The sequence below is a fragment of the Orycteropus afer genome, unplaced genomic scaffold (genome assembly GCF_000298275.1).
Source record: "Orycteropus afer afer isolate SDZICR_OR568_19922 unplaced genomic scaffold, OryAfe1.0 scaffold00276, whole genome shotgun sequence".
Lineage (NCBI taxonomy): Eukaryota > Metazoa > Chordata > Mammalia > Tubulidentata > Orycteropodidae > Orycteropus > Orycteropus afer.
This window is the reverse complement of record NW_006921863.1, coordinates 1,050,281-1,067,149: the sequence shown is the minus strand read 5'-3', so window position 1 is coordinate 1,067,149 and position 16,869 is coordinate 1,050,281. Positions and strand designations below refer to the sequence as shown.

Genomic DNA, 16,869 nt, shown 5'->3' with positions numbered 1-16,869 from the left:
GGTGCGTTTGAACCGCCAGCCTTCTGGTTAGCAGTCAAGTGCTTTAGCCACTATGCTACCAGAACATTGCACTAGCTATTAAAATAATAATAATAATAATAAAATCCCTGTCCTTTCTGCCTTCAGACCCACATTAGAGACTAATTCCCAGAGCATTGGTAACTCCGAATCTTATCTTCTTCCTGAGGATATGTGTGGTTAGGGAATAAAGGAGAGGATATGGGATGAGGAGATCATGCCAGGGAGAATATGCAAGTAATGTTAAAAGTATCTAGCAATGGGGAAGAACTGCAAATGTTTTAAACCAAATGAAGTCTTAAAGGCATTCTTATAACTTTTTATTTGTCTTTTAATGAAGAATCTAGTTCACATTCATTTCATTTACAGTTGATAAAAGTTCACAGACAGGAAGACTAAACATTTGTCTTCACTGAAAGTTTCCTTAGTGTCCATGAATAGGTGCACATCCAGGTGAAAATAAATATTTTGTGGCATCTCATGAGATTTTTCCACCTGTCAATTGACATTTCTAATTGTGGGTAGGTTTCCTGGAAACTACCTTTAAGCCTTTATGGTTGATCCTTCCAACAACTAATAAGGGTTGTAAATTCTAGGCTACCATTTATATTTGATTAATTTCAGTCAATGAGTCAAAGTCAGCTCTTTCCAAATCAACTCCCTCTTAGACCAAACCAAAACCAAAACCAAAGTCACAGTTGTCAAGTTGGATCCAACTCATAGTGACCCCTCCTTGGGTTTCCAAGGCAGTATCTCTAAGGAAGTAGATTGCCCAACCTTCCTTCAGAGGAGTTGCTGGTAGGTTTGAACCACCAGCCTTCTGGTTAGCAGTGAAATGCCTTAGGCACTACACTGCCAAGTCTTATTGAAAGCCATCAAAATAATTAATGAATTGCATAATAGATTTATCTTGGAGACAGAATTAAAATGTAATAGAAAAAATAAATGCTAGTACAATTTAAATAATTTAATCCTCAAAAGACAAGCCTGAGGTAATACTTTAAAATTACCTCAAATATTAGGCAGTTAAGAGTTTGGTGTTGTTTTTTTGTATATTGAATGGATGCTTTCATAATGTATTATCAAGAGAGATTACATATTTATGTTCATGAGATAATTTTGTTAATAATATTGGAAATTATATTATGGAACAGTTAAAGGAGATGACTAGAGGCTCTATTCAATATGGATCTGAATTGGTGTTCTTGTGTTGCTCCCAGTCGTTCCTATCACTGTCAGCTGCTATAAAGTTAGTCCCGACTTGTAGCATACCAAGCACAACAGGACCTACTGGGTTTTCATCGGTTGATTTTTGAAAGTAGATCAGGCCTTTGTTCCTAGTATGTTTGAGTCCGGAAACCCTGCTACAACCTGTTCATCATCATAGCCTCTACTGACAGACAGGTCGTGGATGCACATAAGGGGCATCAAAACCAAGTCTTTCATATGGATGGCATACATTCTACCACTGAACCACCACTGCCTTCTAATTCTCCCTATAAACAAGGAGCTCTGGTGGAATAGTGCCTAATGCATTGGACTGCTAACCAGAAGGCTGGAGGTTCAAACTCATCAGTCACTTTGCAGAAGGAAGACTGGGCAATCTACTTCTGTAAAGATTTACTTACTCAGAAACCCAAAGGAGGATGCTATGAGTCAAAATTGACTCGATGTAGGCAATTATACATGGTAATTCTTCCAGGAGTTCTCTATTTTTGTGCTTTTATCATCCTGTAAATTTTGCTTAAAAAATTCTCTCCAATCATTTCCACTCATGAACCATACACTTCCATCGCAGCTCATCTCAGAGATCATCTCAGTCATAAAATTTGACCCTGAGGATTCAAAGTGAACTTTCTATCTCTTGATACCCATAGCACTTTGTAACCCTCCTAAATTATAATTTTCTACCTTTTTTAATGAGTATCAATCTGTGTGACTTACAACAATGTCTCAATTGTAATTATCTCAAGGGCAGACTCTTTATCTTGACTTCAGGGTTAATGTGGTGTGTCAACCTGGCTAGGTTATGACTCTTAGTAGTTTGGCAGACAAGGAACTAGTTGCTCTTCCAGTGCAGTATATTGTGATCTGATGTGTTCAGTAAATTAGTTAAAAGAGGAGTTTCCTTGGGGGATGTCCCACCTCAAGAATAAAACTGGGTGTTCTTGAAAAGCTCACCCTCAACCTTAAACTCCTCATTGCCCATTTTCTGATTTTCTAGGCTATAAGCCTTCAGAAGTCTTGATCTGCTCCCTCACTGACAGATTATGGATTCACAAGCCTCATAATTCCATGAGCCAGGAGAGTTCTTCAGCCTGCTGCCTGACCTACAGACTTGTCTACGTACAGGTTCTTTATGAGCACAGTTAAGTGGGCTGGAATTCTCATTTTTGTAAATGTTATCCATAATTTGTTATGATGCACACAATCACCATTCCAAAGAAAGGATGTGGAAATTATCAAACAATATCACTGATATCACACAAAAGTAAAATCTTACTGAAGATAATTAAAAAATGGTTACATCCGTATACTGACAGAGAACTTCCAGAAATGCAAGGTGGATTCAGAAGGGGACATGGAGTGAGAGATATCATAGCTGACATCAGATGGATCTTGACTGAAAGCAAAGAATACAAAAAATATGTTTATTTGTGTTTTATTGACTATTCAAAGGCATTCAATTGTGTGGATCATAACAAATTGTGGATAACTTTGAGAAGAATGGGAATTCCAGAATAGTTTATTGTACTCATGAGGAAACTGTCCTAGACAAGGAGGCTGTAGTTCTAACAGAACAAGGGGATACTGCATGGTTTAAAATTAGGAAGGGAGTGTGTCATAGTTGGATCCTTTCACCATACTTATTCAATCTGTATGCTGAACAAATAATCTGAGAAGCTGGACTATATGAAGAACAATGTGGCATCAGAATTGGAGGAAGTCTCATTAAAAACCTAGATACAGAGACGACACAACTTTGCTTGTTGAAAGTGAGGATGACTTGAAGAACTTACTGATGGAGATTATACTCTCCACTCTGCAGTATGGATTACACCTCAATATAAAGAAAACAAAAATCCTCACAACTGGACCAATATGGAATATCATGATAAATGGAGAGAAGACTGAAATGGTCAAAGGCTTCATATTGCTTGGTTCTGCAATCAGTGCCAATGGAAACAACAGTCAGGACATCAAAAGATGTATTGCACTGGGCAAATCTGTTGCAAAAGACCCCTTTCAAGGGCTGAAGAGCAAAGATGACTCTTGAAGACTATGATTCGGTTAACCCAAGCCATAGTATTTTCAATCACCTCATATGCAAGGGACTATTCCTTGGAGAAGGATGTCATGCTTGGTAGGGTGGAGGGTCGACCAAAGAGTGGGAGGCCTTCAACGAGATGGATTGACACAGTGGCTGCAGCAATGGCTCAGGTATAGTAGGAATCATGAGGCTGGCACAGGACTAGGCAGTGTTCGTTCTGTTTATATAAAGTCGCTATGAGTCAGAGACAACTCAACAGCACATAACAACAAGAACATAATCAGATGCTTTTGCATTGTCAATAACACAAGTAAACATCTTTCTGGTATTGTCTACTTTTAGCTAAGATCCTTCTGACAATTCAGCAATAATATCTCTCATTCCACATCCTCTTCTGAATCCAGCTTGCATTTATGGAAGTTCTCTGTCAATATCCTGCTGCAACCATTTTTGAATTATCTTCAGCAAGATTTTACTTGTATGTGATACTAATTATATTGTTCAATAATTTCCACATTCTGTAAGATCACCTTTCTTGGGAATTAATAAAAATATGGATTTCTTCCAGTCAGTTGGCCAGGTAGTTGTCTTCAAAATTTTTTGGCATAGACAAGTGAGTGCCTCTAGCATGGCATCCATTTGTTGAAATATTTCAATTTGTATCCCATCAGTTCCTGGAACCTTGTTTTCACAAATTCCTTCAGTGCAACTTTGACTTCTTCCCTCAGAATCACTGGTTTTTGATCATATGCCACCTCCTGAAATGGATGAACATTGACCAGTTCTTTTTGGTATAGTGATTCTGTGTATTCCTTCCATCTTCCTTTGATGTTTCCTGCATCATGCAATATTTCGCCCATTGTTCAATATTGCAACTCAAAGCCTGAATTTTTTCCTCAGTTCTTTCACCTTGAGAAATCCCAAGCATGTTCTTCCCTTTTGGTTTTCTAACTCCAGGTCTTTGTACATTTCATTATAATAATTGACTCTCTTCTCAAGTTGCTCTTTGAAATCTTTTGTTTAGCTCTTTTATCTTGTCATGCCTTCCATTTGCTTTAGCTACTCTCCATTCAAGGGCAAGTTTTAGAGTCTCTTCTGACATCCATTTTAATCTTTCTTCCTTTCCTGTCTTTTTAATGACCCTTGCCTTTCTGCATGGATGACGTTCTTAATGTTGTCCCACAATTCCTCTGGTGTTTGGTCTTTGATATTCTCATTTGCATGTTGTTGTTGTTATGTGCCGTTGAGTCATCTCCAACTCATAGTGACCCTATGTACAACAGAACAAAACAATACCTGGTCCTGTGCCAGCCTCACGATCCCTACTATACACGAATCCATTGCTGCATCTGGAAGTTCTCTGTCAATATACTGCTGCAACCATTTTTTAATTATCTGCAGTAAGATTTTACTTGTATGTGATATCAGTGATAATTGTTCAATAATTTCCACATTCTGTGGGATCACCTTTGTTTGGAATGGGGACAAACGGATCTCTTGCAGTCAGTTGGTCAGGTAGCTCTCTTCCAAATCTCTTGGCATAGATGAGTGAGTGCCTCCAGTGAGGCATCCGTTTGTTGAAACATCTCAATGGGTATTCTGTCAATTCCTGAAGACTTGTTTTTCACCAATTCCTTTAGTGCAACTTCAGTTTCTTCCTTCAATACTGTTGGTTCTTGATCATATGTCACCTCCTGAAATGGATGATATCTACTCTTTGGTATAGTGACTCTGTGTATTACTTCCATTTTCTTTTGATGTTTCCTGCTTCATTCAACATATTGTCCACAGAATCTTTCAATATTGCAATTTGAGGGTAACATTTTTTTCCCCAGTTCTTTCAGCATGAGAAATGTTGAGCATTTTCCTCTATTTTGGTTTTCTAACTACAGGTTTTGCACATTTCATTATAATGATTGAATCATTTCAATAGAAGATCAAAACTCTTTCTCTCTCTCTTTTTTTAAATGGTTATATCCTCAGTACCAAGAAGAATATGTGGTACAAAGTTGATGCTCAAAAGTTATCTGATTAATAAACAAATAAATTAATGCATGGGTGAATGTTTATTTTCGTTTTTCCCCCTTTTACTTTTCACTAATTCCTTCATTAAAAGTCTAGGTTTTTCCCTACAACTCCAGCAAAACTGAGTTTGGTGATATCATTCATAAATCACATATAACAAAAACAAACTCACTGACATCAAGTCTATTTTGACTCATATTGACCCATCCTTGGGTTTCTGAGGTGGTATCTCTACTGAAGTAGGTTTCCCAATCTTCCTTCCAAGGAGTGACTGGTAGGTTTGAACTCCCATCCTTCTGGTTAGCAGTCAAATGTCTTAGGCACTACACCACCAGAGCTCCCATATAATCAATATAAATCCTTATATTTCTCAATTTTTCCCCAGTATTTGACACTGCTGATCATCTTTTTCTTGAAACATACATTAACCTTAAATTTGGGGTGGGACATTTTCCTGATTTTTCTTCTATCTACCTCTCCACTCCTTCCCAGAATCCTTTACACACTAAGCTTTCTCTTCCGATTCCTTAAATCTTTATGGCCTTCTGATCAGTTTCCATCAGGGCTTTGAACCAATTTACAAGAGATTAGTCAAGGGCGACAGAAACAAGGGTGGTGTATATGTTGCATAGCAACCAAATGTTTTGGGTGGTGGATTTTGACCCAATTAGGAAACAGGCAGTGGAACCTCACTCAAAGATGGTGGCTGAACATGCTGCTTTGAATGTGTCTTGGCCATCTGTTTCTTACTCTGGTCAAAATCTGCCACATAAGAGATTTAGTTGTTGTACAATGTGCAGCTCTTGTTTCCATTGGCCATGACTAAACTATTTCAAATCAGTTTAAATTCCTAGTTTTCATCTCTAGGCCCTCTATTTTGTTCACAAATTATTATGTTTTTAATTTGTAGGATATTCTTTGTGTTCTGGGGTAAATATAACCAGTATATCATAATGAAAGGAAAGCAGTAGGGCAGAATAGCAGATTTATTCACTTATTGGGCTTCAAAACCATCTGCATGATTATGACTTCCGAGTCTAAGCTTCCATCTAATACTTGAGTTCTTAGCTATAGGTAAAAAGAATTTCACAAATTCAATATGTGAAATACTGTACTAATTTTCTGCCTTCAAAACCTGCGCATCCTTAATTTACAATATCTTAGTCAATGACACCCAGTTTCTCAGGTAAGAAATTGAAATGTTTCTTTATTCCTCCCTTTTTCTAAACCACTTTTCTTTAATACTTGATAAATCATCAATAATTGTTTATTGTATTCTATAGATAATTATTTACTCTCCAAATCTCCTTGTTACTATGCTGACCCAAGCCAAGATCACTTTTACCTTGTAGCATTAAAATTGTCCCCCTGCCTTATTTTGCTCTAATATATTTTCCCTACTGCAGTGACAGTAATCATCCAAAAGTATAAATCTTCTTCGTTGTTCTTAATACAAAGTCTAAGTCCTTAGACATTTGGCAACACCATGCAGAATCTGGCATCTTCAGCCTCATTGCTGGGCACTCATTTTCACTCCTTCAAGCTCCAGCCACAGTGACCTTCATCGTTCAGTTCATAGGATGAATGCACCATATTTTTCCTCCATGAAATTTCTCATTACCTGACTTTTCTACATGTTATTTCCTCTTTCTGGAAAACTTTTAATTTTCCTCCTGATAAATGCAAATCATTTTTTGGATTATTTATTTATTTGTTTGTTTTTCTTCTGCCAGTAAGTATATAGTTCCTGGATAGGACAAATGGTTAAGAGTTCAGCTACTAATCTAAAGGTTAGTAGTTTGAATCTACCCAGAGGTACCTTGAAAGAAAATCTCACTCTAACATACATGTGGTCACTCTTTTGGTTCTCTAGTACTGCTCTAGAAGAAATTCCACAAATGGGTGCCTTGAACAAAGATTCATTCTCTTACAGTTTTGGAGGCTAAAAGTCTGAGTTCAAAGTGCCAAACCCTAAGGAAAGGTCCTTAACCTTGGGCTTCAGCTCTGCCTCTTGCTCCCAGTCCATTGAAGCTGGAGGTTTTTCTTAACTCAGGCAGCCTTTAAACAAAAGGGTGACAGGTAAAAAGGCACCATCCCAAGATTATCAAATAACATGGCAGGCCACTAATTCAAGTCCAGAAAAAGTTCCAAGATTGAAAGGTGTGGCAGGCTGCTAAATAAAGACTCAGCTACATGCAGGGTCCAAGTGTGCCCAAAAGTTGCAGACCTTTCTCAAAACTTCTCCTTATATACTGGAAGCCGACTGCATTCTTAAGGCAGTGACTCAGCTGCTCCAGTAGTTTCCACCATGGAGTAGATTACCAATGTTGACATGGGGAATAACTACAACCAGCTGCCTAGCCACTCAAAACCAGTCCCATCCAAGCTGACAGATAACCTTAACTGCCAAAGTCACCATGAGTTGAAATTGACTCAGTCGCAACTGATGGTGGTAGTACATACATTACCTGACAGGTTAAGATAGGGTATCTCATACGGCCATTATATTTATGTGATTTATTTATTTGCTTTCCCAGCTAGATAGCAATTTCTGTGAATATGTTTGCCATCATAAACCAATACGCATTTCCTTCCCCTTGATTACATTAATATACTAGATATTTGCATTGTACCTAGTTTACTGGATTGCTCTGAAAGCATACAGAGGAGAATGATGCTACCAAACATGAACAATTTAGTAACTCCCAAGGTTTCCATATATAGACTCTAGAATATTGGCCAGTAATAGAAAATTTCTGTATGAAATAAGTGTGTCAACATTTGGCTCTAAGTATCACAGCACCATCCAAGAACATGAGTGGCTAACAGAGAAGTAATTTGGGGCTTGACCACAAGGTGTCTTGTCTACAAGTCCCCTGGAAAGAGATGTAATGCTGAGTGGACATTTGTTCAAACACTATAATCTGGATGAAGTCTTCAAATATGAGGATGTGATATGGGAACTTTTTCTTTCCTTTGTGTTATTGTTGTCTTCTGTGAATAAGAGAAATTAGTCTTAAAATTTTAAGAAGCTAAGTAGACTGAGATATGTTAATATATATGAAGGGAGAGAATGAGAAAGAAGCATACAAAGAAAGAAATGGATTGACATTGGAGTAAACACAAAACCAAACTCAACCCTCTGCTATTGAACTGATTCTGACTTCTAGCTACCCTATGGGGCAGGTAGAATTGGTCTCATAAGGTTTCCAAGCCTGTAAATCTTTATGGAACCACACTGGTACATTTTTCTCCTGCAAAACACCCGGTGAGTTTGTAAAGCTGAACTTCTTGTTAGCAGCCAAGTGCTTAATCACTGCAATGCCAGGGTTCCTTGGAATAAACACAAGGGAACCCAAAGAAAAGCACTGTTCTCTACTGAATGAAGTGCAGAAACCTGAACAAGTCAGTTTTTCTTAGCTTCCACATATATTTATATATATTATAGGAATGCTAATGTGTGGATTGATTGCAAATGTGGTGTTTTGTGTTATATGGCATTTGATGCTTTGAAAGGAAAGAATCAAAGTACAAAATTGAATGAAGATCTCTTTGAAATAGGTACCATCAAGAAGTTCAGTAACAAGGCTACTAAAGTAATTAAAGTTAGGTTTAAAATCATGAAGGGGTTTTTATCACTAAGAATAGCACGTATTTGAAATCTCCTTTTCAGATATGTTGCAATGAGAAGCTTGTATGTTAAAATATAGAATGAATGGAGTAAAAAATAAATTTTAAAATTTAAAAGTGGTGTCACTTGTTCTAAGCAAATAGAGAAAAATTGTTTTATTTCCCTTGGAAATTAAAAATACACAGTATTAGAACTTAATATACTCATACAATTTATATGGTTCAGAAGTTATAAGAAAACATACACATCTCTATCTTTGTGTATATTAAAAGTATATATAAAGAAATACAGCTATAATGACAGCTGAAATATTATGTTGTCTTTGTATATATTACCTTAAAATATCTACTGATTGTCTGTATAAAATTCCAGTACACTCTGTGCTTTCTGCGAGAGTCCTACCTAATAGCAAGGAAATAATTTATCTTACAAGAAAAAAATACATACCAACAAAGTAGTCAATTTCTAAATTGAAAAGGGAGGAGAGTCTTTAATGTTATAATATTTCAAATATCTCGTCTCAGAAATTAGTTTCAAAAATATGAAAACAAAACAAAATAAAATAAAGGTATGCTAGATATTAAAACCATTGCCACTAAGTACTGTTATTCAATAAAATTGGTGCACTTAATATATACAAGAACATATTGAGAAACAGGTAGTTAAAATGTAGGTAAGCTAAAGTGCTTATCCTAAAGAAATATCTAACTTAAAATTTTTATTTGATTTTCTTTTATTTTATTATCTTTTAAAAACTATTAGAAAATACGTAAAGTTGTATTTAAATAACTATGGGTATTAAAACTTTTAGGTCATTGATTTGCTAATATTTTAATGCTATGGAAGCAATATATGACATTAGAGTTGGTTGAACTAACATGCTATGTTAAATGATAAAGCAAACACAATTTGAACATATTTCTTACAAAATCTCACAAATATAACTAATGAAAGGGTAAGATGACATGAAATAAATAATAAAAGCATATAGGTTCAGGTGATATAGTATAACAATGGTATTTCTCAATATGCTCTCATATTATATTGTAATAATATAAAATAATGCATCTCAGTATAGTTTTACTCTATAAGCATTTGCTTTTCCTATATGTCATTGAAATAAATGGAATATGACAATATACTTCAAGTGTGGCTGCCCATAGGATCACACTTGTGATAAAATGATAAAAATTGAATTAATATTTAAAAATATTGTCTTTCCCGACACTATGGGAGAGAGATCCAATAGATCTACTACCTCAGGACCATACTACTGGGGTACACCAGACTCAATTGGCACAACAAAATACATAAAAGCATTGTTCCACATCCTACACTGGTAAGTAGTGACTATGGTCTTAAAAGCTTTCAAGCAGCCATCTAAGATGCAGCTAATGGTCTCTTAGCATCGGAAATGAAGAGGAACACACACACACAAAAACAAAGGCATTTAGAAGCAATCAGCCCTAGGACATGATGGCCCTCGAGACCAGAAGAACTGGATGGTGCCCGGCTACCAATGCCAACCACTTAGGAAAGGATCAAATCTGGAGATCCTGGATAGAATGGGAGAGAAAATGTGGAAAAAATCCAAAAACTTAATAATGACCAGAATTACTGGTCAGATGAAATCTGGTGAGACTCCCAATACTATGCCCTGAAATACATTTGGCACCTGGAATAAAACTTACCCCCACAGTGGGCTCTCAGCCCAATAGTTAACAAGATGTACACTCAGACCACTCAACCCAGGATGCCACCCCACCACTCAATGGTAATACATCCCTTACAGCAATAAACCATGGGACATCAGAGGACCAACATTCAAACTGAGGAAATGCAGGACAAACAGGAGGGCATAATTATGAGGGGGACAGGGGGAGGGTTGCAGGGTAGGGAGGGGAGGAGACTGGGTTAGGGTTGGACATGGTGAATGGGAATTGAAACTAAATGTATGCATGACATTGAATGTAAAACAAGCTCTTAAAATAAAAAAAAAAATGTCTATAAGTATTCAAGTATTTATTTAAAATGGCTGTGAAAACAATCAGCTTCTTCATTATTCGAATGTTTTGTCTCTTGTATTTCAGGTTTGACTCTTTCAGAGTAGTGATAAAAATACCGCTTACTAAAAATTGGGGTTAGTGGGCCTAAAATAAAACACTAAATTTAAGTTCTACTTACACATTTATGTTAGGAATATTTACAGCTATAATTTTCTTCAGAGATAAAAAGATCTTTCCTGAAGATATCATTCTCAATCTCTGAAACAACTTACATATTTGGAAACAGGGCAAAAGGGTTACAACAGTTTAATTTCTATAGCACTGTATCAACATCAAGGAGCTCTGGTGGTGCAGTACCTATGGTATTTGATTGCTAACCAGAGGGTTGGCTATTCAAACCCACCAGCCACTCCTTAGAAGGAAGACCAGGCAATCTACTTCTGTAAAGATTTACTGTCTTGGAAATCCAGTGGGGGTCGCTATGAGTCAGAATTGACTCAATGGCAGTGAGGGTTTTTTTTTTTTTTTTTTTGGTATCAACCTCCCTAAGATAACAAGTTTTTAATACCATAGAAAAAAAGAATTGTGTTTGAAATTAATTACATGAGCAAACTATCTTTCAGTAATAATATTATGGACTCTTTCAAAAATAATGTATTTTTACTAATATAATATAAAAAATAGGAGGAAAATATATTTAAAAATATAGAACACTAAATTCCAGTAAGTAATGGCCAATAATGGCAAGTTAATGATCTTATGTAATAATTCATTCATTCATTCAATCAATAGTTATGTGCATAAGATACTTGGTCAGACACATTGGTATAATGATGGGTAACTCCAACTTATCCCTACAGTATTATTTTATCCCTCAAAAGTATTTTCAAAGTCCTTGAAATCTTCAGGTTTTCCAGTGTACATACTGATTATCAGAACTTTAATCCAAAGCATATTTGGTTTGCTTGTATCGAACATGTATAGTCCATTTTGTACTCCTTTTGGTACTGACATGGAAAATATAGAAATTTTTTTTCAAACTTAATCATGGAATTACCTTCAATCAGAGGCAAAACTTCTGTAAAATTTTCCACAGTGCTAAATTAAAGTACAGCTATTTCTTTAATAGGGAGTCATTTGGAAATTATGGAAGTTATGCATGCCAATGAAGTACTTCACAGATGAAAAACATTTTTAACATGATCATTGACTCTAATCAATTTTTGCAAAGACTTTTTGCAAAGACTTTGAAGATGATTTCAGTTGGAATAGTATCTTCTTTCATAGATTTATATTCTTAGTAAAGTAATGATTAGAACATCTACAAAATATTAATGGATATTAACAGTCATTAAAATATAAATCCTATTTTATATACAGTGATTATTTCACATGGATAAATTGACTTGGGGTTTATTTTACAGTAAAAATAAAATTTTATGTTAATATTAGATATAAAAGGAATTTCTTATATTGAAATATTTGTAGTCTAATGTTAATAACTAAGTATAAGGTTAATAACTAAAATATAAAATCTCACTTTAGAATATAACTGATGAAAATATAATTTAAGAATAAACTAGTAATAGTAAAAGTTGATAGTCCTCAGCTGCAGTAACATAATTAGCAACATAAAGTAACCTTATATGGATTACCCAGAATGATCCCCAAGCAAATTTGGCAGTCACTCGTGAAAACAAAAAGATAACCACTAAAATGTTTAAATCTTGCACTTACCAACCTCCACAACACTAGAACAGTTGGGATCTGTGAAGCCATCTGGACACTCACAGGAATAGGAGTCATCACCCAACCCTGACAAACAGATACCTCCATTTTCACATGGACTGGGATCACAAACATCACCTGAAGGATAAAAGAACAGAGATTTAATTTTTTTTTCCTTTATTTTTTTAAATCTTGGGCATTGAAACATATTATTTCTCATACCCACTAATCTTCCTTCAACAAAATAAGTCACTGTTCTACATATAAATTAGGCAAAGCCAATTTGAAACCATGTGCTTTTCAGAGAGATGCCATATAACAGGGTAAAAATTGAAGTTTGTAATTCAAATATTTCATATTTTAAGTTATTAATTCAGTTTGAGAGTTCTTTATTATATGTAAAGAAAATATTGTCTAATTTGTTAAAGAAAATTAACCTAGACATCTGTGAATTCAAGAATTACTTCATTAAACAACCAGCACAAGTTGCCACAAAGTCAATGCCACTTCCTAGCAAACCCACATATGTCAGAGTAGAACTGAGCTCCTCGAGGTTTTCAATGGTTAATTTTTTGGGAGAAATAGATCACCAACTAAACTTTTTTTGCAGGGTGTCTCTGGGTGGACTCTAGCATTCAACTTTTTGGTTAGCAGCCAAGTTTATTTTACACTTGTACCATCAAAGGACTCCTAAAGAAATAAAATCACGAAAAACCAAAATCATTGCTGTGGAGTAGATTCGGACTCATAGCAACCCCTCTGTGGGTTTCTGAGGAGGAATCTACAGGAGTGGATTTCCTAGTCTCCCTTCCTAGGAGTGACTGGTGGGTTTGAACTGTCAGCCTTTTGGGTAGCAGTCAAATGCCTTAGGCACTATGCCACCAGAGCTACTGGAAATAATTAAAGTGGGACCTAAACAATACTCTCAGCTAAATAGAAGACCTTCTAGAAATGTTAGGAGCTCTGGGAGCATGTGCTTAAAAGCATTTGACTGCTAACCAGAGGCTGGAGGTTCAAACCCACCAGCCACTCTTTGGAAGGAAAGTTGGGCAATCTACTTCCCTAGTGATACCACCTCAGAAACCCAAGAAGGGGTCACTATGGGTAGGGGTCAACTCAAAGGCAGTGAGTTTGGCTTGGTTTTCTAGAAATCTTGAGGGTACTACTATCTCAGAGGAGCCTGACATGTCCAAAGTAGTAATGATTAGGTCTAGAGTATAAGACATGTTTCAGACAGAACGTGGGTGAGGTTCTACCACATACAGAGGATTTGAATCAGAATCATAAAATTTCATTTTTTTTTTATTGTAATTTGGATGAAAATTTACAGAGCAATTTTATTCTCCATACAATAGTTTATACACATTTCATTTCATGATATTGATTACAGTCCCTACTCTTCCCACTACCTCCCTGTGGTTACCTCTTTGTCCTTTGCTATGTACTCCTGCCTTCTGAGCTTTCTCTTTGTGCAAATGATTAGCACACTCAGCTGGAAAGATGGAAGATTCAAGTTTACACAGAGGTGCTACAGAAGAAATACTTGGTGATACAATTCCAAAAAAATCAACCACTGAAAAACTCGATGGACCACAGTTCCACTCTGACACACATGAGTGGCAATGGGTCAACTGGTGTTATAGATGAAAGTGTTGGTATAACTCCTGGACTGAAAAGAAATGAGCCTTCTCAAGATTAAAAAGACACTTGAGCCCCAACTTCCTATTTTTTATTTCTTAGGAGCTTTCTTCACTTGTAAGAATTATCAAATGAATTATTTCACTTCTACCCCAGATTAACTATTTTTACATTTTAAGAAAATGAAAGTAGAAGTTATAATTGTAATCAAATGATTATGGTAAGTCATTTGCTATACTAAGAAGATAAATAAAAATACCACATTTATAATGAAACAGATCTTAGAGCATGCCAAGTGAATGAATGCCAAGTGAATGAATGAATGAATAAGTGTATTATTATTTTTTTCAATACCAAAGAATTTAGCATCACTAGAATATGGAGCCTTGGTTAGAAATGGTTGAAGAATATGTAGACATGTCAGATCAGAAACTATTAAAATGTGGCACTGTCATTTATAAAATAAAACATCACTGAAGCTTTAAGCAGAGATTTTAAAGTTTCACATAGATCTGTATTTCAGGATGACAACTCTGGCAGCACTTCATACAGTATATTTGGGGAACTTGAAGACTGTAGAAAAGATAGTTCAATAGACTGTCATTGTTTTTAGTTGTTATTGAGTCACTTCTAACTGATAGTGACCCCTTGTACCACAGAATAAAACACTGCCCAGTCCTGCTCCATCCTCACGATTGTTGCTATGCTTGAGCCTATCATTGCAGCCACTGTATCCAGCCATCTTATTGAGGGTTTTCCCTTCAATAGACTTACTCTCTAGCATTTTATATATCTAGCTAGCCAGCTACCCAGGCAGCCTTCAACTTCATGAGTTCACCCACTTAGCCTTCCATCTCTTGAGTGCCCAGTGAATGTTAGGCACTGAGCTAATTGTTAAATATACAGAAATTAAAGACACAGTCTTTATAATCAAGAACTGCAAAACCTAATATGAAAGATAAAAGATGAGGAAGTATTAAACTGCATAGTAATATGAGATCTGAATAGTATACATGATGCAATTTATGGGGTTAACAACTCTTGTAAAAGGATTCACTCAAGTGATAAAAAAGAGGAGTGGGTGCAAGCCCAACAACCCAGGCAAATGGAATAACATTCACAAAGGAAAAAATATCATGACTCATCCCAGGAACTTCAAGCTACCCTTTATAGCTAGAGCATAGACATGTATGAGGAATAGAGGGAAGTGCGGTCAGGAAGGTAGTAAGGTCATAGAAATAATGGCCTTGAATATTGTGCCAAAAACTTTGGATTTTATCTTTTAAGCACTGGAGAATCATAAAAAGACTTTGAGCATAGGAAATATATAGTCACATTAGTGTTTTAGAATGTCACTCAAGCAACATTCTATTGGATCTAATGGAGAGAGGCAAGGCTGAGGGCAAAGGCATAGGCATTAATATTTTGAAGTAGTCATAGCAAAAAATGATGAGGATTTTCCTGACCTTCTAAGGATCAAGAAGTAGCTATAGAAAGGGAAAGCAATGAAAGTACCATTCCAATCTAGTTTATAAATACTAAGTAATAGAAAAAGAAATGAAAAGTCCCTACAACCTTTATCCATGGTAATCAATCTAGAAGCAAAGGGTTATTATTGAGATTTTATAAAAAGAGTCAATTACAGTGTTAAACCTGATATCATGCCTCTCTGCCTTTGGTATGAACAAGGAAGGCATCACAGCTTTATCCATGGAGATAAGCAATATAGTCATCTACTAGCTCCATATTATTGGATAAAGATAAGTATTAACCTCAAACATTTTTTTTTTTTTTGTAAGATGGCAGTCATAATTCTATTTTCAATACTACCAAAAGGAAAAATTCTATATCTCCAGATCAGAACCCGGTGCCGCAATGTCAACAGATTATTGCAGATGTCTGCACTGGCTTATTTACACTGACATCAGCAAAGTCTATGAGAGAAAGGAAAGATTTGAGCTGTACCTAAGAAGTTCTCAAGCATACAAAGTTGGATTTACTTATTTATCCAAAATCAAGAGCCTCTCCTTCTGATCCCTCTATCTCCTATGTAGAATTTCCTGCACAGGCTATTGACTGATGTGTGATTCACTCATACCAGTTGTAATCTAGTCCAACTCATGATGACCTCGTTTATTTCAGGGTAGAACTGTGCTCCATAGAGTTTTCATCGGCTGACTTTTTGGAAGTAGACTGCCTGGACTTTCTTCTGAGGTACCTTTAGGCAGACTCCCACTTCCAACTTTTCTGTTACTAGCTGAGTGCATTAACTGTTTTCATCTCCCAGGGACATCAATGTGGGATCATAGTCCTGATATTCCCAGAGCTACATTAGGCTTGAATTTCTGACCTTTTAATTACATCATTATTATGGGAAGTTTTTGATATCCTAAGAAACCATTCTTGGCTACTGTACTACTATTTTTAAGTGATAATAGTAAATCTAGTTGGTTTTCTACCAGGTATGTGTGCCAGTCATAAAATGCTTCTGTGGCCAAATGATACAGGACTATCTGTTCAGTTTTCATCATATCTTGCAGATTCCAGCTGTC

General features: G+C 36.0%; 1 protein-coding gene across 1 annotated transcript in view; it reads right to left on the bottom strand.

Moving 5' to 3' along the window:
- Positions 1-16,869, bottom strand: part of EDIL3 (EGF like repeats and discoidin domains 3) — a 772,555-nt gene that overhangs the window by 534,894 nt on the left and 220,792 nt on the right. Inside the window, exon 2 of the mRNA XM_007950540.2 lies at positions 12,689-12,817. Within this exon, the coding sequence (XP_007948731.1) occupies positions 12,689-12,817 (129 nt within the window). The remainder of the gene's footprint in view (positions 1-12,688; positions 12,818-16,869) is intronic.